Source organism: Aethalodelphis obliquidens, unplaced genomic scaffold (assembly GCF_003676395.1).
Source record: "Aethalodelphis obliquidens isolate GAN/ISIS:26980383/991018 unplaced genomic scaffold, ASM367639v1 scaffold126, whole genome shotgun sequence".
NCBI classification, from domain to species: domain Eukaryota; kingdom Metazoa; phylum Chordata; class Mammalia; order Artiodactyla; family Delphinidae; genus Aethalodelphis; species Aethalodelphis obliquidens.
Genome location: NW_020838070.1, coordinates 969,667 through 996,634, shown reverse-complemented (window position 1 = coordinate 996,634; position 26,968 = coordinate 969,667). Strand labels below are relative to the sequence as shown.

The following is a 26,968-nucleotide window of genomic DNA, read 5'->3' as shown; positions in this document are numbered from 1 at the left end:
CCTTCGTTTATCAGACACACACTTCCTTCCCCATGAGGTTCTTACCGAGTCCACAGCTTTCTGTGCGGGGCTGGCACGGCTGCCTTTTGGGTTGGCTACGGACAGTGTTTCCACTGTGACCTCGCTGGGGCTGGGGCAGCCTCTGTGACTTGTCCCGCTGCTCTCGGCCTTCGCCTCCCTGCGGCTGGACACGATGTAACTTACTTCTTTGCTCAGAAACCCCTCAATTACCTGAAACCAGATCACAGAGGTGGCTAAAACCCAAAAGGCCGAAGTAGAATCATCAATATCGAGAGGTAGGGGAAGGAAATCTTGGCTGCCAGAAGTTCTAGAATCAATGTCTTTAAATAGACTAAATGCAGTTCAGTGCCAGGCCCCCAAGAAGACATCATCCTGAAATACAACAGGGTTTACATATATATATATATATATATATATATATATATATATGACACAGGTTCTTGTCTCCAGAACTGCAGCTCCTCCTGACCCAGCAGCAGAAGCCCGGAGGCTCTGAGTATTTGACTAGTTTGAGTCTGCATGGAGTGAGAGCACACTGAAGTGATCGGAGAAGATTAGAACTTGGCTAAGCCATGATTTTGCTGTGAAGATACACTGGGACATCCACACGCTGCATCGGTAATCTTGACCACCCTACCAAAAGCCTGAAACAAAAATGGGTTTTGGCTACGACTCAGCTGCCTAAGTATCTGCTCATCCTACCTGTGAGCCCGTCACGGCACTGAGAGGGTCTGACTCATCTTGCATCCCAAGAACCCAACACAGTGCCGGAAACGCAATGACAAAACTCATGTCTGTGGGAAGAAGACAAGACGGAAATAAGCAGTAGTGAGCTGGCAGATGCTTAATGACCAACTCTCCGGGTGAAAAAACCCGCTTTGTAGCATCTTCCGATTTCTGTGGGGTAAAACACTACTGTGGCTGATTTCAAGCTAGCCAGATGACATCAGTGAATGTGGAACTGGAAAGAGATGGTAACAATTGGTTCCCGTGAGCCAGCAGCTGCCAGCTCCAGCACACCTGTGAAAGTAAGGATGGATGATCTCTCTGAAGCGTGACTGGATGAGAAACCTGACACTTAGGTTTAAAGAAAAAAGTTTAGGTTCCTCAAAAAGCTAAACATGGATTACCACACGACCCGGCAATTCCGCTCCGAGGTATACACCCAACAGAATTGAAAACAGGGACTCGAATGGATGCTTGTTCACCAATGTTCACTGCAGCATTATTCATAATAGCTAAAAAGCAGAAACAACCCGAGTGTCCATCCATGGATGAATAGATAAGCAAAATGTGGTCTATCCATACAATGGAGCATTATTCAGCCATGAGAAAGAAGTGAAGCTCTGATCTATTCTACAACATGGGTGAACCTTGAAAACTTTATGCTAAAGCGTAGTAAGCCAGACACAAAAGGACAAACATCAGTGATTCCACTGATATTAGGTACCTAGAATGGGCAAATTCAGAAACATAATGTAGATTTGCATTATGGGGGCTGGGGGAGGTGAAATGGGAAGTTACTCCTTAGAGGTTACAGAGTTTCTGTTTGGGGTGAAAAAAGTTTTGGAAACAGATAGTGATGGTTATACAACAGGATGAATGTAATTAATGCCAATGAACTTAAAAGAATGAATTTATAAATGGTTAAAAAGGCATATTTTATGTCATATCCATTTTATCACAATTTTAAAAAATCTTTAAAGCTATGGCTAGAAGGAGTGTGCCTATCTTCTGTAATATGGCAAAAAGATGGATGATTTCAGGGCCACACGTTCCTCTCATCCCAACAAACCCAATCCTTTGACTTTGCTGCTCCTCCCATCAGGAGATGGAACCCATTTGTCCACTCCCTTGAATTGGACTCCTTTTGACCAACAGAATGTGATGAAAGTAATACATGTGAGTTCTACAGCCTAGGCCTCAAGAGACCTTACAGCTTCTCCCTTCATCTTCTGGGAAAGCTGCCCTAAGACCACCTTGTAGATTAGCTGGTCTAGCTCGCTGTATGTACATAGGATGGTGTATATACATGTGACGTATGTAAGACACTTCTCATACAAGATATGAGAAGTCACACAGAGGCAGCCAGCACCCACAGCCAGCTGTGTGGGTGAGGTCATCTTGGGTCCTTCCAGCGCAGCTGACCCTGCAGCCGAACGCAGCTGCAGGTGTGAGCCCTTATGAAACCAGCAGAGAAAGCACTCAGCCAGTACACAGAACAGTGAGAAACAATAAATTGTTTTAAGCCCAAGTTCTGGGGTGGTTTTTTACACAGCAAAGGCTAAATGAAAGAACAGACTGAAAGTTCAACATGTAATTTTGGGCTGGTTTGGGTGTATAATCCTCATTCTGTCCATCCGCATTGCTGAGTTTCTATATCCCTGAGTTTCCATTCGTTTGATGGCAAAGAGCCTCTGCATTCTGATCCTATTCATGCAGTTTCCCCAGTCACCTGCCTCTTTTGGGCCAAGTGTTACCATCCTATTTTCTAAACACAGAAATACCCCTGTCAACCCCTTACTAAAAGTACTGTATGATGTGCTCTAGAAAATACTGTAATGGACTCAGATACAGCAAATGCTTTTACCCCAAAGTTGTTCACCACAATACTATTTATAAGAGCTAAAATTTAGAAATAATCTAAATGCCCATACGTTAACTGTTAAATAAATTAATAATCTACTCAAAACGATATTATATACTCATTACAAAGAATGTCCATGAGGGGTAAGAATGATAGGAAAGTGCTAATGCTTTAAGGTTATGGGCAAAAGGTTGGTAATCAAAAATGTATTCATGATCATAGCTATACAGAAAATAAGCATTAAATAAAATAAAGTAGATGAGTGGTTATACAGGGTTGGGAGTGTTGAGGGAAATGGGGAGTGACTGATGATAGGTATGGGTCTTTTTTTGGGGGGGGGGTTGATGAAAATGTTCTAGAATTGACTGTGTAATCACACAATTTGCACATCTCTGTGAATATACTAAGAACCATTGAACTGTATATTTTAAATGGGTGAGTTGTATGGTATGTGAATTATATCTCAATAAAGCCATGAGAGAGAGAGAGAGAGAGAGAGAGAGCAAGCGTGCACGCCCCGCAAGGGGAAGGGGAGGGGAGGGGAGGGGAGGGGAGGGGAGGGAAGGGAAAGAAGAAAAGAATCCACAAGAAAATAAATGTATCACAATGATGGTTGTTACTTGAACAGTTCCATGTTCTCCAAAGTCTCTAGAATGAACAGATATTACTTTTCCAATTAGGGAACAAATTTAACTTTATTTTAAAAAAATGGTTTATACTTAAATTGCTTTGGAAAATGTAGTGATAGCCCTGAAAATACCTGGAGGTCACAGATATAATCCCTCTCCAGCTCCTGCCCTACAACGCGCAAAGGCACATGGTACCACAGGAGGGAAGCAGGTTACATACCCCGCCCAGCCGCTGGATGGCCCCCGTCAAAAACTGTAGGTTCTTGCCAGCGGGCAGATCCAAGTAAAAGGACTTTCCAGAAAAGGGCTGCCTCCCAGCATCCGGTGAGCTCTTCGGGCATTTTCCCAGACAACTGGAAACTCCTAGCTGAGCCCCTAGAAAACAACAACAAAGGGGAGCAAAGTGAGAAGCCTGAGGTAAGAGAGGGTCCTGCAGGTCAATCAGCCCTCGCAAACAGCCCCTGCATGGCACCTGGCCAGGCCTCGGGCACCCGTCCACCAAGGTGGACGTGAGACTTGTGTTCCTGTCCTCGGGAAGCCCAGATGCGGAGAAACCCAACCCTCATACATGGATGGTGGGAATGTAAAATGGTGCAGCCACTTTAGAAAACAGTGTGGCAGTTTCTCAAAAGGTTAACTATAGACTTAACATGAAACCCAGCAATTCCACTCCTAGGCATACCCCCAGGAGAAATGAAAACATACTTCCAAATAAAACTTGTGCAAGAATGTTCACAGCAGCATTATTCATTTTGGCCCCAAAGTGGAAACAATTCAAATGTAAATAAAATGGTAAGCGAAATGTGGTCTATCCATACGATGGAATATTATTTGGCAATAAAAACAAATGAACTGTGGACACAGGCTACAGCAACAGGCTACAGTTCTGAACCTCAGAAATATGCTGAGTGAGAAAAGCCTGACACAAAAGACCACATACTGTAAATTACATTTTTATGAAATGTTCAGAAAAGGAAAAATATAGAGAGACAGAAATTAGACTAGTGGCTGCTTAGGGCTGGGGGTGGGGATGAGGAGTGTTTGCAAACTGGCATGAGGTTCTTTCTGGGGTGATGGAAATATTCTACAATTAGATTGTTGTGTTAATTGCACAACTCTGTAAATTACCTAAAAAGCACTGCAAGTGTACATTTGCAACAAATGAATTTTACAGTATGTAAATTATAACTCAATAAAGCTAAAAAAAAACCCCGCCTCAGCGAACATACCTTTGAGAATTGTGCATTTCATTGTATACACATTTTACATTAAAAGGAAAAAAACTACAAACAAATATGGAATTCTGGTCAATGAAATGCATGCTGAATTATTATAATGTCTACAAATTACTTGAAGTGTATCAAAATAAGATGGATAGATATGTGATAAAACAAATGTATTAAAATGTCAGTCATAGGGAATTCCCAGTGGTTAGGACTCGGTGCTTTCACTGCCAGGGCCCAGTGAATGCCAGGTTCATTCCCTGGTCAGGGAACTAAGATCCCAAAACCCGCGTGGTGCGGCCAAAAAAACAACGAAACAAAACAAACAAAAACCCAAAACACATACACACACACACACAAAACAAATAAAATGTCAATGGTAAAATCTAAGTGGTGTGTCTGTGCTCACTGTTACTTTCGACTTTGTTGCAGGTTTGAAAACTTTCACAACAAAATGTTAACATTTGAAGAGATAAAAAGGATTCAAGAGAAAGTGGCAAATACTGAAGATAAGCACAGAAGTTCTAATATACAGATAATCAGAGTCTCTGAAGACAAAAACTAAAACAAACAGAAACACCCAGAATACTAAAAACTCTAAAAACTTTCCTGAAATAAAAATGCATATTTGAAACTAACATATTGAAAGAGCATGACACATACTTCAAAAAATTGACCCAGAATAGCTGATACCAAGATATAGTTAGTAAAACTGCTGGACTTTAAATGAGGGGTTTGGACCTGATTTTATTGTTTAAAAATATTTATTTATTTATTTGGCTGCGCTGGGTCTTAGTTGCGGCACGCGGGATCTTCATTGCCATGTGCGGGATCTTTTAGTCGAGGCATGCGGGATCTAGCTCCCTGGCCAGGGATCGAACCCGAGCGCCCTGCATTGGGAGCGCAGAGTCTTAGCCACTGGACCACCAGGGAAGTCCCATGGACCTGGTATTTTTTAAAATCTTCTAAAACTCTTCGACTCCATGAATTCCTGAATTTTTCCTATCTACCAGCCAGCCAGACTTTTGATTGGACCCCCTCAGTTAAACCCTGCTTGCCCTGATGAGATACTGTTTTTCTTTCTCTGAGTTCCACATTACTGATTGTCTGTCCTCTTAGTATTTTCAGCTTCATATTCTTGTTTACTCACTCCTTCAGGTCCACCTCTGATCTCCCCAGTAGACTGGGAACTATTTTGGGAAGAGTCCTCTGACTTACACATCATTATCATTCCCATAATGCTTAAACCAGATCCTGCTCTCCCATCCTCAGCTGGCACCTGACCCTCAAGCACTTACCTTCTGGTCCCATAAACCACCCTTTTCCTGAAAGTCCTAGGTATATAGAGACAGGAAATACTGGAAAGTCAGCTTGGTATTTTACAGAAAAGGCCTTTGTTCTGAGTCCTGCCTCACCCTCTTACTAGCTGTGTAACCCTGGGTAAGTCACAATAATCTCACTTAGTGTCTATGAAACCCTATTTCCTCACTTCTGAAATAGTGATAATGATAACACCCACCCTCATTGAGGAGCTATTCAAAACAGGCACCAACCATTCAGAATGGAGACTGGCCAGAAACACCTGATACAGCCATACCAGGAGTATGCGCTGAATGTCAGCCAGGGGAATTATTATAACTGTAGCCATTTTGGTTCCCTCCCCAAGGCCACCTTCTCCAGAAGGCTTTCTTTTCCTTTGCTTTTTTAAAAAATAATTTATTTATTTATTAATTTATGGCTGCATTGGGTCTTTGTTGCTGCGCGGGGGCTTTCTCTAGCTGTGGCGAGCGGGGCTACTCTCCACCGCGGTGGCCTCTCTTTTTGCGAAGCACGGGCTCTAGGCACGCGGGCTTCAGTAGTTGTGGTTCGCGGGCTCTAGAGCACAGGCTCTGTAGTTGTGGCACACGGGCTTAGTTGCTCCACGGCATGTGGGATCTTCCCAGACCAGGGCTCGAACCCGTGTCCCCTGCACTGGCAGGCAGGTTCTTAACCACTGTGCCACCAGGGAAGTCCCTCTTTTTCTTTTTATTGAGGTATAACTGACATACAACATTATATTAGTTCCAGGTGATATAACATAAGGATTCAATATTTGTATAGAAGGCTTTCTCAGAATAAGCCCTTTTGACTTTCACACAAGGCCTGTGACTTTCTCCACAGGACCTAATCCTAGGGAAGCCACTGAAGAGGGAATTAGGTGGATGCCAGAGTCAGAAACGGAGGGCTGGGTGAACAGCAAGCCTAGAGCGGAATGCCAGGACTCGCAGGAGGGTGAGACTGGAGAATGCCTTCTAGTTGTGCTCAGTGGGTCACTGCCAGTGCCAGATAAGCAGCCCAGCACCAACCAGACACAGTAGGGTAACATCAGGGCAGTGGTGGAGCCTACCTTGGGGTGAATATGCTTTTGTGTGTGTGTGTGTGTGTGTGTGTGTGTGTGTGTGTATGTGTGAAAGAGAAACAGTTAACAAGAGGTCAAGATGGCACGAATGAGCCACCCTCCCTTGCCCCATCCATTTGGTTAGTTTGGTAATTACAACTCAAGGGAACAGTTCTTGCAAATGAGTAACAAAGCAACGTGTGTGTACTGGGGAGCTCAGAATGCTGCTGCAAAGGCGGGGGGTGACTGAGCCCACACTGGAACCAGGGGCTCCCCACCTTGGAGTGGTTTTCCTCTTCTATCCGACCCCCAAGCCCTAAACTCAAAGGAGGGGCATAACATGAGAACCTAAGCTTTTGCATCTTCTTCCAGGAGCACATTACCAATCAGAGTGGCTAACAGTCTCAAGAGAACATTAGCTTCTAAGAAAATATGAGGCAACTGAAGAAAGCAAGTACTATAAAAGATGCTTTCTCTGGTATAGGCTGTCTTTCTCTCATAAGTAATGGACCAGACAGGAAAAAGAATTTTAAAGCATAATAAATATCCTCAAGACGGCAAGGAGCATACTAGAAACATAAAATAGGAACAGCAGGTAAAGAAAAGAAGTAAGTGGAGACAATGGACGTAAAAAATATAATAGTTAAAAAAACCCTCAAATATTAAAAAAAAAATCCAATTTAAAAATGGGCAATGAACAGACATTTCTCCAAAGATATACAAATGGCCAATAAGCACATGAAAAGATGCACAAAGTCATTAGCCATTAGGAAAATGCAAACTGAAACCACAAAGAGATACCACTTTATACCCACTAGGATGGCTTTAACAAAAAAAGGCAGATAATAACAAGTGTTGGTGAGAACACAGAGAAACTGGAACCCTCATTCTTTGCTGGTGGGAATGTAAAATGGTGCAGCCAATTGGAAAAGTCTGTCAGTTCCTCAAAAGGTTACACAGAGAGTTACCATATGACCGAGCAATATGACTCTTAGGTGTACACTCATGGAAAAAAATATATGTCCACACGATAACCTGGAAACAAATGTCTACAGCAGTATTATTCATAACAGCCAGAAAGTGGAAACTCATGTCCATCAACTGTTGAATGGATAAAATATGGTAATCCACACAACAGAATAATATTCAACAATAAAAAGGAATGTTGTATGTCAATCGTACCTCAATAAAAATTTTTAATTAAAAAAAAGGGAATGGGGCTTCCCTGGTGGCACAGTGGTTGAGAGTCCGCCTGCCGATGCAGAGGACACGGGTTCGTGCCCCGGTCCAGGAAGATCCCACATGCCGCGGAGCGGCTGGGCCCGTGAGCCATGGCCGCTGAGCCTGCGCGTCCGGAGCCTGTACTCCGCAACGGGAGAGACCACAACAGTGAGAGGCCCGCGTACCGCAAAAAAAAACACAAAAAAACCATCATCAAACATTAGCTCACACTCCAACATTAAAAAACACACAAAGAAAACAAACCATCATGGATAAGAATCAGCAGAAATTAAAGACAGCAAGATTGGATCCCCAAGAGCTTCAAACAGAATGATCAGACATAGACTATAAAATAAGTATTTAAATTATTAAATACTTTAATTTTATTAAAATAAGTATTTACAATGCTGGGGGAAAATAAACGTCTACTTTGAATTTTACATCTGATTAAATAAAGAATGAGGGTAAACTAAACACATTTTAAACAAAAGCCCAAACAGTTTATCATCAACCAATTATTATTAAAGGACTTCTAAAAGGTATACTTTGGAAAGAAGGAAACTGAACCCAGAAGGAAGGACTGAAATGTCCCCAAACTGGTAAAAATATGTATAAATCTAAACAATCACTGACTGTGTAAAACAATCATAATGACGACTAATTCGGAAGTAAAAAGGAGAGACAATAATAACAGTATTGTTGCTAGACAGCAATCATGCTAGATGGGGTGGGGGTGGTTCAGAGCACATGGGGCCTAGGCCCTTGCAGTCAGTGTTCAGGAGGAGGGTGGAAATACTGGTAATCAGACTTGGCCACAGCACAGTGGAAGCTAAAAGATGAAATGTGTCTTCAAAACTCAGAGAAAACTATTTCCAACCTAGAACTCTTTATGTGGCGTAAAGAATTGTCATACCTACAAGGTCTCAAAAAATTTACTTGTCACATACCCTTTCTCAGGAAGCTATACTAGAAGATGTACTCGCCCAAAATGAGGATGTAAACAAAGAGAGGAAAATATGGAATTTAGAACACAGGGAACCCTACAGAGGAAAGCGGCAAAGGGAATTCCACAGAATGACGAAGGGATATCCTAGGATGGAATCAGTGCAACAGGCCTAGTGCACAGCTGGACCAGACTGTAGTACTAAGACAAATGGTCTCAGGAGGTATGTCCCCCACAAAAAGAAACTGATTCTCTCATGAGCTTGAAAGTATTGAGAGAAGGTTTATATTTTTGGTTTATATTTGGTTTATATTTAGACATGAATTCGTGATCCACACACAGAAAACAAAGCTTACTTTGGTTTGCTATATGGCTCAGCTAATATCATCATCATGTAAATACAAAAATGACAACAAAAATTACTACATATATATTGGGGGAATGGGAGGAGAGGAGGGAAATGTGTATGTGTTTATGTGTGATGTAGAGGAGAGGGGGCCAGAAAAATCTCTTTATCCTCTATATCAGAAAGTCAATAGATATAATTTAAAATTGAAAACAACAAAAGCAGTATGAGCACGCTATTTAGAAATAAGAAGGTAAATACTAGAAGAAATAGCTAAAAGAGCATAAATGGTTGTACCCTAGGGAGTGGGAATCAGGAGTTACCAAAGGAGGAGCAACTCCCACTCTTTGTGTGTGTGTGTGTGTGTGTGTGTGTGTGTCTGTGTGTGTGTGTGTGTGTGTGTGTGTGAGACATACCTTGGCCTTTTAAACTGTGCAAGCATAGGGACTTCCCTGGTGGTGCAGTGCTTAAGAATCCGCCTGCCAATGCAGGGGACGTGGGTTCAAGCCCTGGTCCGGGAAGATCCCACATGCTGCGGAGCAACTAAGCCCGTGTGCCACAACTATTGAGCCTGCACTCCAGAGCCCGCGAGTCACAACTACTGACCCTGTGAGCCTGTGCACCTAGTGCCTGTGCTCCGCAACAAGAGAAGCCACTGCAATGAGAAGCCCTCGCACCGCAATGAAGGGTAGCCCCCGCTCGCCCCAACTAGAGAAAGCCTGCGCGCAGCAACAAAGACCCAACACAGCCAAAAATAAATAATAAATAAATTAAAAAAAATAAACTGTGTAAGCATAAAACTGTAATTTTTGTTTTCATTTCTCATAATTTTATTTTTATGAAAACTAAAACCCTCCAAAAGTCACACATGGTTATGGTATAGTGAATTTTAAGAACAAATATAAAGAGGATAATCTAAAATCTTCTACCGAGAAAAGCAGGTCACAAACTAAGTAACAAGAACCAGATTGACATCAATTTTCAACAGCACCTGCTTTTTGCAAGAAGAAACCACCGTCATTTTTCAATGTGTTGAAGGAAAAAAAACTTTGACTCAAGAATTTTAATACAAGGGTGAAATAAACATGTTCTCAGGCATACAAGCCTCAGAAAGTTTATCACATAAAGCCCCCTTCTGAAAACACTCTTGCAGAAAGTTCATCAGCAAAAAGAGAAATAGATCCAGAAGAAAGCAACAGACATGGGAAGGGAGAGTAAATAATTTAGTGAGGTGTATCACTGTTTGAAAGGCAACAAACAAATGGCATATCTGTAACAATCCAGGACTCAAACTGGATGATGCTAAGAGGGGAGAAGGCAGTACCTAGGGAAGTGACTACATGCTAGAATACTTATCTAATTGGGTGGGGCCGTTTATCGATAACTTTAAGAATTTTATGGTAAAAATAACCATGGATACGGGTTTTATAAGTTAATAATTAGCAAGTCTTCTAATCTTATTCATAATATCTGACTGAAAGCTCTTGTTTGACCTTTATCATGAATTCCTAAATGATCCATGACATCCCTCAACACATACTCCACTCCCCCACTCCCCCTCCGCCACACAAAGTAATTAGAAAACCTTAAGAGAACTAACATTTCTCGGCCTTTTCTTCCCAAGAGACTCTGGGGCGGGAGTTGCAACTGTGACCTCGCATCCCTAGGTTTGACCTGTTACCCACCTAGGTCCGGAGCCCGGAGCCTACTCTCAGCCATTGAACTCTCCAGTTCAAGGCAATCGTCGCCTGAAAAAGAAGGACAAAACAGCAGCTGAACCACCTTCACTAGCCTTCGACCTTCCATCATCCCCTCCTCTCGCCTCCCAAACCCCGCACAATTCCCATCGAGGGTCCCAGGAACCCCAAGACTCAACTCCATCCCAACCCATGTCCCCTCTCCACTCCCGCGCCTCCTTCTAGGTTCTTATCCCTCAGCCCCCTTTCATACTCTGCTCCCTCAACTCCCGTGGCCTCTTCGCCACCCCTTGCCTTACATTTCAATTCCCGTGCCTCTCTCCAGGCTCTTGTCCCCCCCAGTCCCTCTGCCCCCTTTAGACCTCTATCCCTTCTATTCCTGTGACCCCTTCCCGGTCCCTCTACTCTCCCCAGCTGCGGACCTATCTGCTCCCCAATTCCTGTGCCCACTTCCCAACCCCGCACCCTTCTTTAACTCTTAGGACCCCTTTCCGCCTTGCTTCTCACCCCTGCTTCCCCTTCCCGGCATCCGTACCCTTTCCCGGCTCCCTCCTCAAATTCTCGGCTCTTTCTCGGCCTCCGTACTCCTTTAAGGCCGCCGTATCACATTCGCGGGTTCCATGAGCTTTCAGCCTCCCGTGCACCGGCTGTTCCTCTGCAACTATAACATCATTCTCTAGGTGCCCTGGGCCGCGGCTTCGGTTTAAATTTCCTGTCGTCTCCGCCTCTAAAACTACGTAAGAGCTGCGAGACTGCCCTACGGGGGCCCTGGGAGGACAATATTAACTCAGCAAACCTTCTCCCCCCCCCTTCCCCTTCGTTTTCCGCTCTGTTCTCTATTTCTGTCTCTTCATGTCTCGGCTTTTCATAGGCTGGAGATATTTTGAGGCTTAATAGCCAGCAAGCTGGAGACTAGCAGTAGCATCTTAGTGATTCTTCACACTAAGCTAGTTTGAAATTCCTAGGAGTTCAATAATAACTAACAAAATAAGCCTAAAGCTTATAGTTTACATAAAGATTTCACGTACACACAATTTCATCTTCACATCTTTTGTCTCCCTTTTTCCACTTATCCAACCCCCCCCAAAAAAAATTCTCAAAAGTGGTGTCTCCATTCCTCACTTCCCTTCTTTTCTTCAACTCACCCAATTAGAGTTTGATCCTCACCCCTCCACTTATCAACTGTGACTTGCATTTTCCCCAATCCTATCTGACTTACAGAACATTGAAACAGCCTACTCCCTCCTTCTTGAAACACTTTCTTCTTTTTGCTTCCATTTCTACCCATTTTCATCTTACCTCAATGGCTCCTCCTCAACCTCCTTTGCTGGATCCAAAGCCACTTCCATCTAAAAATGTTGGCGTAGGCCAAGGCTTTAGCCCTTAACCCTCAGCCCTCTTCTCTTCCCTATTAACACTTTCTCCCAAGGAGATCTCTTCCAACTCCATGGCCTTACAATTCAGCTCTATGCTAACGCCCAAGTTCTGACATCTCCCCAGATCTCCAGACATATATTCAAGTACCTACTAGACATTTCCATTTAGGTGTAAAATAGGCATCTCAGGCTTAAGATGTTTAACATTTGTTCCACCCCCCAAAAAAACTCACCTATCCTTTTCTCAGCCTATCCCATCTCCGTAAATGTCACATCATCCACTCAGTTGTTCAAACCTATAAGTTATCTTTCAGTACTTTCCCTTATCCCCACCCCACTCCCAGAACGAATTCTACCAACTCCAAAGTACATCTTGAATCAGACCACTGCCACCACTGTAGTCCAACCCACTGTTATTTCTTGCCTAAAGTACTGCAGTCAATTCCTAACATACTTCTACTCTTGAATAGCTTCCTACCTCTTCCCAGTATAATCCATTCTCCATGAGCAACCAGTGATATTCTTTAAGCACCATGGTAGAAGTTTATATACCACATATACTTGGTATCCCTTCCCATGGGGCCTCTCCCTGCAGAAGAGTATACATCTCAGCTCTGAAGAATCCAGCTTGGCCATGTGACTTGCTTTGGCTATGAAACAAGGAAAAAAGTGACACATCATTTCCAAGAATACGTTTTAAAAGACAGTCTGGTTTACCAAGTTCTCTCTTCCCCTATCTAGTGATGTCCAGCCAAAGGGTGCCCTGTCAACATGGGTTCTTTGGTGAAGAGTACCTGGAACAGAACCATGGGCAAGCCATAATGGATGTGTAGCATGATTAAGAAATAGGGCTTCCCTGGTGGCGCAGTGGTTAAGAATCCACCTGCCAACGCAGGGGACACGGGTTCCAGCCCTAGTCCGGGAAGATCCCACATGCCATGGAGCAATTAAGCCCGTGAACCACAACTACTGAGCCTGTGCTCTAGAGCCGCAAGCCACAGCTACTGAGCCCATGAGCCAAAACTACTGAAGTCCGCGCTCCTAGAGCCTGGGCTCCACAACAAAAGAAGCCACTGCAATGAGAAGCCCGTGCACCACAACTAAGAGTAGCCCCCCGCTCGCCACAACTAAGAGTAGCCCCCGCTCGCCGCAACTAGAGAAAAGCCTGCACGCAGCAACGAAGACTCAACGCAGCCAGAAATAAAATAAATTAATTTTTAAAAAAAGCCATTCACCTTAAAAAAAAAATAAACCTTTGTTGTTGTAACCTACTGAGATTTGGGCATCATTTGTTACCATATCAGAATCTAGCTCAAGATTGTCAAAGTGTGGTTCAGCCCTTTCAGAAGGTTCCATGAGGTTGAAACTTTTTACAGTGATATTAACATCATTACCCATTTTTTTTCAATGACGATAAATGCATTTCATCATTTATTTAAGGTTTAAGCCCTCGCACTAGATTTTTACAAGCTGGTGAACACTGACAAATTATTTCTCCCACAGAACTGTAACCACACGTTCCCGGGCAGTATAAATATATGGTTGAGCTAAGGTTAATACACATCACCATATTATCAATTACATAATAAAACAAATTGTCAAGTATCCAAATATTAAGTTACACAGCTCAAAAGGCATATAAAGTATTAAATGTAAACCCACTTCTGTTTGTTTTTTTTTTTTGCAAGAGAGGTTGGGAATCACACTTCAAACAAAATTAAGTTGGTAAACAACTTCAGATAAGTTTGAAAAATAATTACAAGAATTTCAGAAATTTTATGATTAAGAATTGTTTTAGCTACAATAACAAAGTATTTCTACCTTTTAAAAAATATTTACTAAGTTAAAGGGCATGTTCTATATGTCCTGCACAAGACAAAGGCAACATTTTACTAAAAGTACTTAATAGCCTCCTCCCATTCTTTCATCAGGCCCCCCATGTAAGTTGCACCCCAAAGCGCAAACATTAAAATTAAGGCTTTTTTGTCTGGAGACATTAAAAACATGTGCTTCTGTACAATGTAGATTTTCAAAATGGAGGTCTTCTATAACAGCACAAAATGAGATTTACAGAAAGACATTAGATAATCACTGTAAGACTTGGTTAACTAAAAAAAAAAGAGCAAATCTGATGTATACTGGTGTGAATGTGGGAATTGTGAGCAAAGAAACTTACAGGCCCTACTTTCTATGTTTGAAATGATGGAAGGAATAAACCACACAAGGTCCAGAGTGTTCATAGTTCCTGGGATTTCAGTCCTATATGATACAAAAAATATATAAGTATTGTCCTGGGTATTTTGGCACCTAGTCTTTCTAAATTTCTTATATATTGATAAGATTCTGGCATGGAAACAGATTTAAAGACATGACTCAATACTATATGATTTCAGGAAAGGTCAATTGGTACAAATGATAAGCACATTTTAAATGCTGAACAGCAAGAATCCTTTGCTGTGTGTCCAAGGAGGTTGATCATAACCCAAACATAGAGGTTGCAATTCTGCCAGGTTTCTGGCCTGGCAAAACTGCTTTTCAACACTCCTATGGAAGCTTCCTCAGACTTCACCAAGCCAACGTGCTGGCTAACACGTATGACAAATTCCATCCCGTCTAGTTTCCACTTCCAAGCAATGGCATCAGGCACCCCAGTTTTACTGAAGGCAAGAGTTGTTTCTATGACCATTGGAGTCTTTGAAGCACAGCCACATTTTAGGACGATACTTCTCCAAATACAAAAGTTGCTTGCTGTTAAAAGCTCCAAGCCGCTTTTGTCTTATGAACTGTACTGCATCTTCATATTTCATTCCACCTTCAATTAATGCTAGGGCGACAAGCACTGGAGCTCTCCCAAGGCCTGCAACACCATGAATGGCAATACAACAACCAGGGTCTTCACGGAACTTAATTTTCACAAGACTTAACCAATCATCAACAATCTGGTTAGATGGTGGTGCGCCATCGTCAAAAGGCCAGTCGAGAACATGGATGCCTTCTCTCTCCACGAGAGTAGTGTCATAAGTTGCCTCACATAGTCTTACTATTGTGGTAACTCCATACTTCTTAAGGTCCTCTATAAATTTGCTTAAGGTCACATTTGTTGGATTGTGTGTAATAAGAAATCTCATGTTCTTGTAAGTGACTTCCACATGGATCATTTGAGCCATGTTAATTTAGTTAAAAAACACTCAATAGGGTTATGAAAGAATTTTAAAAATTGAATACAGAAATGATGCAAAGAGACTGAGTCTACTTCAATATACTCCACTTGAAATTCTCAGTGCTTTCGAGTATGAAATTGGGAGTAATGGGAAATGAAATGAACCTCCTAACAAAAAGCAGCAATTCTTCAATCCAGTAATACTGAGGCAGTAGAAAGGAAGTACAATGCTCTGAGGATTTCAGTTCCACGCTTCCGTGTCCAGGTTAGCCACTTTTATGGGGGCTTCTCGGTGGAGTAGTAATGAATTTCTACAGTTCACTTGTCTGCACAGAGGTCATGCTGGGCCTGGCAGTAATCTCCACTGCCCTTCTGAAATTCCATAAATGGGTGACCAAGAACACCACAGAACCTGTCTCCAGCCTGTTCTCTTGGCATAGGTTTGGTTATCCCAAGAAAGGTCCACTCCTGTAGCTTCACTCTCAGGGCACCAAATGCTCATTATCCATTTTTGCTCTCTTTCTCTCATGAATGTTCAGTGGAGTATGCAGAGGCAAAAATGAGAATCCAACACTCTTCTGTTAAATCAGGTATTAAAGAGATTTGCAGAAATGTACAATAATGCCATTCTTCTATTTCCATTAAAAATACATCATCTATGTTAATACACAGAGGGCTTATTTTTATTTATTTTAAAAAGTATTTATTTATTTATTTTTAGCTGCATTGGGTCTTCGTTGCTGCGTGCGGGTTTCTCATTGCAGTGGCTTCTCTTGTTGTGGAGCACGGGCTCTAGGCGCGCGGGCTTCAGTAGCTGTGGCACACAGGATCAGTGGTTGTGGTGCATGGGCTTAGTTGCTCTGCGGCATGTGGGATCTTCCCGGACCAGGGATTGAACCCGTGTCCCCTGCACTGGCAGGCAGATTCTTAACCACTGTGCTACCAGGGAAGTCCCTCAGAGGGCTTATTTTTATTTTTAAAAATTTTCTTTATTTATTTATATTTTTGTCTGTGTTGGGTCTTCGTTGCTGCATGTGGGCTTTCTCTAGTTGCAGCGAGCGGGGGCTACTCTTCGTTGTGGTGCGCGGGCTTCTCATTGCGGTGGCTTCTCTTGTTGCAGACATTGGGCTCTAGGCGTGTGGGCTTCAGTAGTTGTGGCACACAGGCTCAGTAGCTGTGGCTCGAGGGCTCTGAGTGCAGGCTCAATCGTTGTGGCACATGGGCTTAGTAGCTCCGTGGCATGTGGGATCTTCCTGGACCAGGGCTCCAACCCGTGTCCACTGCATTGGCAGGCAGATTCTTAACCACTGCGCCACCAGGTAAGTCCCTATTTTTTTTTTTTTGCGGTACGCGGGCCTCTCACTGTTGTGGCCTCTCCCGTTGCGGAGCACAGGCTCCAGACACGCAGGCTCAATGGCCATGGCTCACGGGCCTAGCCGCTCCGCGGAATGTGGGATCTTCCCGGACCGGGGCACGAACCCGTCCCCTGCATAGGCAGGCGGACTCTCAACCACTGCACCACCAGGGAAGCCCCACCTATTTTTTATTTTTATTTTTTTTTCACATCTTTATTGGAGTATAATTGCTTTACAATGTTGTGTTAGTTTCTGCTGTACAACAAAGTGAATCAGCTATATGTATATCCCCTCCCTCTTGAGCCTCCCTCCCACCCTCCCTATCCCATCTCAGAGGGCTTATTTTTAAATGAACAAACTAGTATTTTAAAATTTTGGTTTAATTCCTAAGATGGTAAATATCAAATATGATTTTATAAGAATATATATACACACAAATACATAAAAAATATATATTAGTATAAATTTAAAGATACCCACATTGTGGTAGCCGGTCTCCAAAATGGCCTGCATTGACTATCCTCGACTCCTGATAGCATGCCCACATCCAACAGGGCTATGTACCAATAGAGTATTGAGGAAATAATAATGTGTGGCTTCTGAGGCTAGCTCATAAAAGATATTTCAGTATCTGTACTGCTGTTTCTTAGATCACCTGATATGGGGGAAGCCAGCAGCCATGACATGAGGACGCTCAAGTATGCCTGTGGAGGGGCTTGCGTGGAGAGGAATGGAGGCTTCCTGCTAAGAGCTGGCCCCAACTTACCCATCCTGTGATGGAGCCATCTGGCAAGCAGATCCTTCAGCCTTAGTCTAGCTTTCAGATGACTGCAACCTCACAAGAGATCCCAAGTCATAAAATCCCAGCCAAGCTGCTCCCAAATTGCAGGCCCGCAGAAACCCAGAGAAAATAAATGATTAGTGTTGTTTTAAGTCATTAAATTTTGGGTGATTTGTTACACAGCAATAAATAACAAATACACACATAAGCAAAAAAGCTGTTTGGCATTCTCCTTTTTTTTTTTTTTTCTCTGTACGCGGGCCTCTCACTGTCGTGGCCTCTCCCGTTGCGGAGCACAGGCTCTGGACGCGCAGGCTCAGTGGCCATGGCTCACGGGCCCAGCCGCTCCGCGGCATGTGGGATCTTCCTGGACCGGGGCACGAACCCATGTCCTCTGCATCGGCAGGCGGACTCTCAACCACTGCACCACCAGGGAAGCCCTAGCATTCTCCATTTTAAAAAATGGAAAAGGGCCTAAAACCAGAACCTACCTTATCCTCACTGACAAAATCACATCATATTACCCTCCTTTTCAAAAACTCCGAGTGGCTTTCCCAGTTTGCTCCTCAGACCAAACCTCTCTGAGTGTTGAACAAGCCTAGCTCGTTCCTGCTTTAGGGCCTTTGCGCTAACAGTTCCATTTCCCAGATCTTCTCTTTCCTTTTAGGCATCAGATCAAATCTCATTTTTTTTCCAGCTAGGACTTCTGAGACCACCCAACCTCACAGCAGCGCCCCCATTCCTTGTCAGTTACACCATTTTGGTTTATTTTCTTCACAGCACTTACCACTATCAGAAAGTATCTAATTTGTTTTCTTGTTTGTGGTCTATATTTCCACCCTAGAATGTAAGTCCATAGAACAAGGACCTTTTCTGTTTTACTCACTGCTATATCCCCTAAATAAAGAATTTAGTAGGTTCTTTGTTTTTAATTTTTTTAAATATTTATTTATTTTATTTTTGGCTGCATTGGGTCTTCTTTGCTGCGCGCGGGATATCTCTAGCTGCAGTGAGCAGGGGCTACTCTTTGCTGCAGTGCACAGGCTTCTCATTGCAGTGGCTTCTCTTGTTGCGGAGCACGGGCTCTAGGTGCATGGGATTCAGTAGTTGTGGCACACGGACTCAGTAGTTGTGGCTCACGGGCTCTAGAGCACAGGCTCAGTAGTCGTGGCGCACGGGCTTAGTTGCTCCGCGACATGTGGGATCTTCCCAGACCAGGGCTCGAACCCGTGTCCCCTGCATTGGCAGGAATATTCTTAACCACTGTGCCACCAGGGAAGCCCCTAGAATTTAGTAGGTTCTTTTTTTTTTTTTTTTTGCGGTACTCAGGCCTCTCACTGTTGTGGCCTCTCCTGTTGCAGAGCACAGACTCCGGACGCGCAGGTTATGGCTCACGGGCCGAGCCGCTCCGCGGCATGTGGGATCTTCCCGGACCGGGGCACGAACCCGTATCCCCTGCATCGGCAGGCGGACTCTCAATCACTGCGCCACCAGGGAAGCCCAATTTAGTAGGTTCTTAATGAATATTTGTTGAATGAGTGAAAAAAAAAAAAATCTCTCTGATCTTCAGTTTTTTCATTTGTAAAGTGAAGATAATATCTACCAGGAAGTGAGGTTTTAAAGATTAAAGATGTGTTTAGCACAAAGTCTGTGAACAGAAAAAGGGAGCATTTACCACTCGGCAAAAATATTGAGATAATAATTCAAGTTGTTCTCTCTCATTGTTTTTCTTGATTCCTGAGAGGAAGTGCTTAGAAAAAAAAAAATCAGCTTATATCATAGAACAAGGACTGATTTCCCAATATCTAAAAAACTTTAACAAATAGATCCAGAAAAGATCAACCACCGAATTGAAAATGGGTAAAGGCACATTCACAGAAAAGGAAATACAAAGAGCATTCAAATATGCTCAACCTCACTTAAAGTAAGAGAAATGCAAATTACATCTATACTGAAATACCATTTTTCACTTAACAGCCTGGCAAAGATCGATTTTGCTAGATAGTGCCAAATTGCCTTACATTGGGGTTGCACCAGACTCCTATGTAAGGCAATTTGGCACTATCTAGCAAAATTACAAATGCACATATCTTTCCACCCAGCAATCCCATTTCTAGGAGTTATTCTACAGATACACTCAGACATATGGGATATGACTTATGTAATAAAGGTATCTACTGCAGCATTACAGTATCTAGCAGCTATATGGTGTTTGTCAGACAAATACCTATAAAATAGTGACACAGAAAAGGGCTGCACATATATATGTTTAATTATTTAATTTTACAAATACACATGGAGTGCTTACTATGATGTTCAAAGTGCTTTAAAAATAGTAATTAGGTTAAAAAAATAGTTATTAGTTTAATCCTCATAATAATCCTTTGAGGTAGGTAGTAACTGCACCCATTTTATACATGGGAACACTGAGGTTAAAACCTGCTTGAGGTCACACAGCTAGAAGGTGTCAGTGCTGGGATTTGAACCCCAGCAACCTGACTTCAGAGTCCATGCTCTTAACATTGCTCTCTGCTGCCTCTCAGTGTAGGGCAAAATGGAAAACTGATACAGTGATATTAAAATCTGACAGGATAGATTTCAAGAGATAAAGGATTATTAGGAATACAGGTATCATTTCTTGATGATAAACAATTTGCCAGGGACGAAATAACCTGGTACTTATACGACTCTAACAACATCAAAATATTTAAGCCAGAAATACAAGGGAAGACTATAAAATCTACAAATATACTGGACATTTTAAGATACTTTTCTCCAAAAAACAGATGATAGATGAAACAAAAATAAAACGACATTAGCAACATATAAAAGATTCAATGTTATAACTAACAAACATTAATATATAAATATTAGAAAATATGTTCAAGTACACATGGAACATTATAAAAATTGACATACTATGCCACTAAAGTACCAACCGATACCAAAAACTCGACATCATACAGAACACATCCTATGACCACGATATGATGAAGTTAGAAACCAAAAACAAAAAGTAAGTTTTTTGTTTGTTTGTTAAAGGATAAAACAAAACGCACTACTCTGGAATTTAAAAAAACACATTTCTAAATAATTCATGATAGGAGAATAAAACAATTACAGTGGAAATTGTAATATATCTAGAACTGCAACAATGAAAAACGATATATCAAAAGCTGCGAGATTCCTTTTAAAAAGTTGTAAAATTCAGCTAAGTAACCAGAGAGAAATGTATGACCTTAAATGTATATGCTATATTAGAAAATAAGACAGACTGAAAAGGAATCAGCTAAGTGTTCACCTTGAGAGGTCAGAAAATGAAGAGTACACCCAAAGATTACAGATGGTCAGAAATAATAAAGGATAGAAATTAATGAAATTAAGAAAAGTTAATGAAATTAATGAAAAAATTAAGAAAAAAGAAAAAGTAGACTCCTACAAATTAGCATGGCAAAGACAAACAAATGATCCAATAGAAAAACCCACAAGGGATATAAACAGGCAATTCAAAGATGAGGAAATTTTTTTTTTTACTTTTTTCACTCAGAGTGTTTTTTATTTACATTTCTTTTATGGCTAATGATGTTGAACACCTTGTTATGTGCTTATTTGCCACTTGTGTATCTTATTTGGTAAAATATCTTCATGTCTTTTGCTCATTTTCTTTTTTTTCTTTTGTATCTTTATTGGAGTGTAACTGCTTTACAATGTTGTGTTAGTTTCTGCTGTACAACAACGTAAATCAGCTGGGGCTTCCCTGGTGGCGCAGTGGTTAAGAATACGCCTGCCAATGCCGGGGACATGGGTTTGATCCCTGGTCCGGGAAGACCCCACATGCCGCGGAGCAACTAAGCCCGTGTGCCACAACTACTGAGCTCGTGGGCCAAAACTACTGAAGCCTGAGCGCCTAGAGCCCGTAGTCCACAAGAGAAGCCACTGCAGTGAGAAGCCCGTGCACCGCAAGGAAGAGTAGCCCCCGCCCGCTGCAACTAGAGAAAGCCTGTGTGCAGCAATGAAGACCCAACACAGGCATAAATAAATAAATAAAAATTAACAAACAAAAAAACAAAGTAAATCAGCTATATGTATATATACATCCCTATATCCCCTCCCTCTTTAGCCTCCCTCCCACCTTCCCTGTCCCACCCCTCTAGATTGTCACAAAGCATCAAGCTGATAAAAGATGAGGAAATTTTAATGGCTAATAAATGTATTAAAAGTCCTCAGACTCACTAGTAGTTAAATGCAAATTAAACTAGTAATGCAAGTTAAATTAGATGCTCTTTCACACCCCTTTGACTGGCAAAAATTAAAGTATATTAAAAGCAAGTTTTAGTAAAAATGTGAAGGCAAGGGTGGGAATGCAAACTGGGACAAGCCCTTGGGACAGCAATATGGCGATATCCACAAGGTTTATGCCCTTCAACTCAGCAATTCTGTTTCTAGGTATATCCTGGTCTCCAAAGAGAGATGTGCACCCCTCAGACACAAGATAATCACAGAGGTGCCAAAGGGAAGCATTAGTATTTAAATATATTTTTTTATCCAAAAGAAAAACAAGTAAGTTTTACTAATCTTTAGGAAACAGACTGACGCTGGCGCCCTCCCTGTGCTCTTGTCAGAGATCCTGGGTTCTGAAGTAAAGCAAGTGAGTTATATGGGTAAAGGGTAAGGGAGCTTCATATGTGGAGGGGTTGTCTGTGTTTTCTTTTCAGGGTTTGGCGACGTGTTTTTCACTGTTCTCCACAGTTTACAAATCCCCAGGTAAATGGAATTACAGATTATGCTATTTGGATTTTCCTAGCCCCCAAAAGTGAACAAGAGGCTTAACAAGATTCCTCCAAAGAAGCAAGATTAAGATTACAAATAATCCTAATGACTCTCACACAAGTGTGAGTACAAACTCTCAGGTTCAATGAGAGAGTCAGCTGGTCAATGGGTGAGAAAATCACTGAAGTTCAAGAGAAACTCTTGCCAGTAATGAATCCTTAACACTACTGAACTGTACATTTAAAAGTGGTTCAGATGGCAAATTTTATATTATGGGCATTTTGCCACAGTTAAAATTTTAAATAAATAATAAGTGGGAAAGTAATGAAGCATATTCAGCCACATTATTTTCACTAAAGATTTTTTTTAAAAAATATTTATTTATTTGGCTGCACTGGGTCTTAGTGGCGGCGTGCGGGATCTAGTTCCCTGACCAGGGATCAAACCCGGGCCCCCTGTATTGGGAGCGTGGAGCTAGCCACTGGACCACCAGGGAAGTCCCTCACTAATGATTTTTGTACTACAAATAAATAAATATTTGTAATATATTATTTCCTTCTTTTTTCAATTGCCCTTTTTACAGTTATCTTTTTGTATATCTTATGATGGACATACTAATTTGGAATAGTGGTTCACATATGTATCTCATAAATAAATACATATTCATATTTTAGGGGTGCACAGCAAAAATATTTTTCCTGCTAAGAGGATGTGGCAAAAATATGTTTGATGCTTGCTGGCCTAGAGAAACTTTTCCACAGGTGGGCAAGGAGACATAAAAAGGAATGTGACTTGAAGCATTGTTTGAAGAACTGGGAAATAATCTAAATGTCCATCAGCGGAGAAATGGATCAGCTGGGCTATATTCAAGCACTGGAATACTATACAGTGCTTTAAATGAATGAATAAGAGCTACATGTATCAACATGGGTAAATATTTTCAAGATCTTAAGTGAAAAAAGCATACTGCACAATGAAAAGTCTAACATGCAAAACAATGTGATATATTGTTCATGGATACATCCATATGGATACATACACACATATGTTATAATATGTATTACATATGTAGTAATATGTACTATGTTTAAAAACATTCAAGAGGAGGACAAATACCAAATTCAGGAATAGAGGTTACCTCTTGGTAGGGAAGGAAGCAAAGGAGATTGGAGGCGTTATTTCTTTAAAACAAAAAGATGGGGCTTCCCTGGTGGCGCAGTGGTTAAGAATCCGCCTGCCAATGCAGGGGACACAGGTTCAATCTCTGGTCCGGGAAGATCCCACATGCCGCGGAGTAGCTAAGCCCATGCGCCACAACTACTAAGCTTGCCCTCTAGAATCCGCGAGCCACAACTACTGAGCCCTCGTGCCACAACTACTGAAGCCCTCACGCCTGGAGCCCGTGCTCTGCAACAAGAGGAGCCACCGCAATGTGAAGCCCATGCACCACAATGAAGAGTAGTGCCCACTCGCTGCAACTAGAGAAAGCCCACATGCAGCAACAAAGACCCAATGCAGCCAAAAATAAAATAAATATTTTAAAAAGATGCAAGGTAAATTAATAAAACAAATAGCTCATACTTTTAAAACAAGATGTTTTAAAACTAGTCTCCCTGAGTTCTCCTCCTCAGCGACGACCCTCTTCACATTCCCTTGTGTATCTTTCCAGAGATATTTTATGCACATGCCAGGTCAGATATGTGTGTGTATTTCTCCCCATCCCTCCAACTTTTTAAACACAAATGGTAGCAAACATTACATACTGTTCTGAGCCTCACTTTTTTCTTTAACAATGTATCTTGAATTTTGTTACATGTCACTACATAAAGAGCTTCTTCCACTTTCATGGCCGCACAATACTTCCTTCTGTGGCTTTTTTGAGTCAGTCTCCTATAGATAGAATGTAGACTATTCCTGTCTTTTCACTACAATTAGCGTCACTGCAACGGATATCCTTATAAATATGTCATTCTGCACACATGCATGTATTATAATAAATTCCCAGAAGGATAAATGCTGGGTCTTTTCAAATTGCGCTCCAACAAGATTGTACCGATTTACTTTCTGCAGAAACATTTTCCAGTGCCTGTTACCCAATGTCAGATCAACACAGTATTATCAGACTTTTAAATCTGAGAAGAAAACACGTTATCTCATTGCAAGTTTAATTTGCGTATTTTAAAAGTTATAAATGACTCTTTTTTTTCCAGTGTAAAAAGCCATCTTGATTTTTTTCTGTAAGCTTTCTGTCATTTGTCCAGTGGTATGAATTGGTTTTTTGAACTATGAGCTATAACTTTTGTAATAAAACAGCCAATGAGGATTTTGTAAAATGCAGGGTCTGTAGAGCCTTCACTCAGTTTTGTAAGAAGTTTCTAGGATGTCTTCAAAAAGCCTTTGTGCACTGTACCAATATCGATTTCCTGATTTTGATATTATATTATAGCTATGTAAGATGTTACCATTGGGGGAAACTGAGTGAAGATGCACAGGTCTCTAAGTACTACTTTTGCAACTCCCTGTGGGTCTGTAATTATTTCAAAGTGAAAACTTAAAAAGGAACAAAATTTTGTGCTCCTTTTTCTTTTTTTAATATTTATTTATTTGGTTGCACCTGGTCTTAGTTGCGGCACGTGGGCTCCTTAGTTGCGGCACGTGGGCTCCTTAGTTGCAGCATGCATGTGGGATCTAGTTCCCTGACCAGGGATTGAACCCCGGCCCCCTGCATTGGGAGCTTGGAGTCTTATCCACCGCGCCACCAGGGAAGTCCCCTGTGCTCCTTTTCTGATCGTGGGGGCTCTGACCTCAAACTATGATCCTTGAGTCATGATGGCTCTCAAGTCTGTTAACCAACAAACCCCACCTGCAAGACAGCCACTGGGTTAGAAAGTACATCTGAGGATCTGAAATAGGGGCAAGTCTTTGGGGGCTGACTCCGGCCTCTGACTCCATTATTGTCACATTCTAACTCAGGGAGCACACAGAAGCCATGGGGCTAATAGTCACAGTATCCTGTATTTCTACTGAGCTTTACAATGTTCCATGTTCATTCATTTACATTATTCCAACGATAATAAGGGTAGAGGATTCTCTCAGGAGGCGCTCTGCCAGGTATATAAGACCCTTCCTTTCCTTTTGTTGTCATCCCTTGAAAATCTTCTATCTGAACTCTGCTGCTCAAGCCATCCATGATTCTCTGGAGGGCCCACACAGTGCCATGCATCTGGGTCTGCTCCCTTTCTCTTCTAGTCTTTCTGCCTAAAAAACTCTCACTTGTTCTTCAAAAAAGTGAAAGTATCACCTCCACCAGAAGCCTTCCTAGATCTCCCATCTCCAGTTTCCAACTCCCATCCAACAGGCAATGTTAACCTAATCTTCTTCCAAGCAACCTACTGCAATCTCCATTAGATATTGAAACACTTATCTCACTGTACTGTCATGATTAAACATGTCTGTTTCCACTGAAGACCCTTTGAAGGGAGAGCTTTTGTGACATTTATATTTCAGTGCCTAGCAGCAATGCCAATAAATATTTAGTGAATGAAAAAGTCAGGCCAGTGACCTGCCAGCCCCCTCTGCAGTTCAGGGAAAGCTAACCCGGGTTCTTGGGTAGTTCATTTCAGCCCAGAGCCAGGTGTTTTGAGAGCCATCTGAGGCTCCGCCTGCTGTGCAGGCGCACTTGCCTCTGGTTGGGCTCCCTGTAACTGTGTGACTCTGTTTCATTTTCCTTATCTTTACTATGTGGACAATAAAAGCATCTCCTCACACGGTTGTTGGGAGGATTAAAGAGATAATGTATCAAAAGCTCTTAGATAATGCTTGCCAATGGGTAAAGAAGGCTCTCGGAGTTATTTCTGTGTGTTGACTGAGTGAATGAAAGAAATGACTCGAGGTTGCTTGTTCATTTATTGAGCACCCACTGTGTGTCCGGTAGCGCGTGAAGCACAGCACGGTAAATGCAGAGAAGCAACCGCAGCACACTGGAGTGGTCTTAACACAGATTGCAGGGAATCAGGGAAGGTTTTCTGGAGCTTGAATTTTCATACGGGAGGAGCATGGAAAGGTGCAGGTGGTAGCAGTTGGTAGAGACAGTGGCCATTCCGGACAGAGCCAGCTGTTTCCTCCTTGAAAGCTGTGTGGAAGTGGGTGGCTTAACTTCCCACGAGTGGCGTGAAAGGGCGGCTTGGTGAGGCCGGTCGAGGCGCTAGAATCGAAGGTGAGTTCCAGTCCCGTTTAGTTATTAGCCGCGTGACTTTGGTCAAGTCACTGAACCCCTCCGAACTTCCCCAACTGTAAAAAAAGAGTCGGTTAAGACTACTCACCAGCCAGGATTCCTGCGAGAACACATGACCGTGCGTAAACCAAGACGCGCTCTACTTAGAAGGTACAAAACACCCGGCAGGTCACTACGGGTCGACTAGGTTCTACGCCCCGCGCGCCGGGGCGTGGATTTCGCTTCTGATCATGCGCAGTGAGCCCGTG

General features: G+C 42.3%; 1 protein-coding gene and 1 pseudogene across 6 annotated transcripts in view; both read right to left on the bottom strand.

Annotated features, from left to right (window-relative positions):
* DBF4B (DBF4B-CDC7 kinase regulatory subunit) overlaps positions 1–26,915 on the bottom strand; it is a 42,293-nt gene extending 15,378 nt beyond the window's left edge. Inside the window, exons 1-6 of one of the 6 annotated variants that reach the window (XM_027099005.1) lie at positions 26,809–26,915; positions 12,973–13,070; positions 11,580–11,812; positions 11,033–11,095; positions 3,458–3,612; positions 46–231 (exon numbers count right to left, since the gene is read on the bottom strand). In XM_027099005.1, coding sequence (XP_026954806.1) covers positions 46–231; positions 3,458–3,612; positions 11,033–11,095; positions 11,580–11,812; positions 12,973–12,998 — 663 coding nt within the window. In that variant the 5' untranslated portion in view covers positions 12,999–13,070; positions 26,809–26,915. Of the gene's footprint in view, positions 1–45; positions 232–3,457; positions 3,613–10,947; positions 11,096–11,579; positions 11,813–12,898; positions 13,293–26,808 lie in introns of those variants that run through there. The other 5 variants (XM_027099004.1, XM_027099003.1, XM_027099006.1 and 2 more) reach the window with 5 other exon arrangements.
* Positions 13,610–16,291, bottom strand: LOC113615936 (protein tyrosine phosphatase type IVA 1 pseudogene; annotated as a pseudogene).
* Positions 26,916–26,968: the final 53 nt, after the last annotated feature.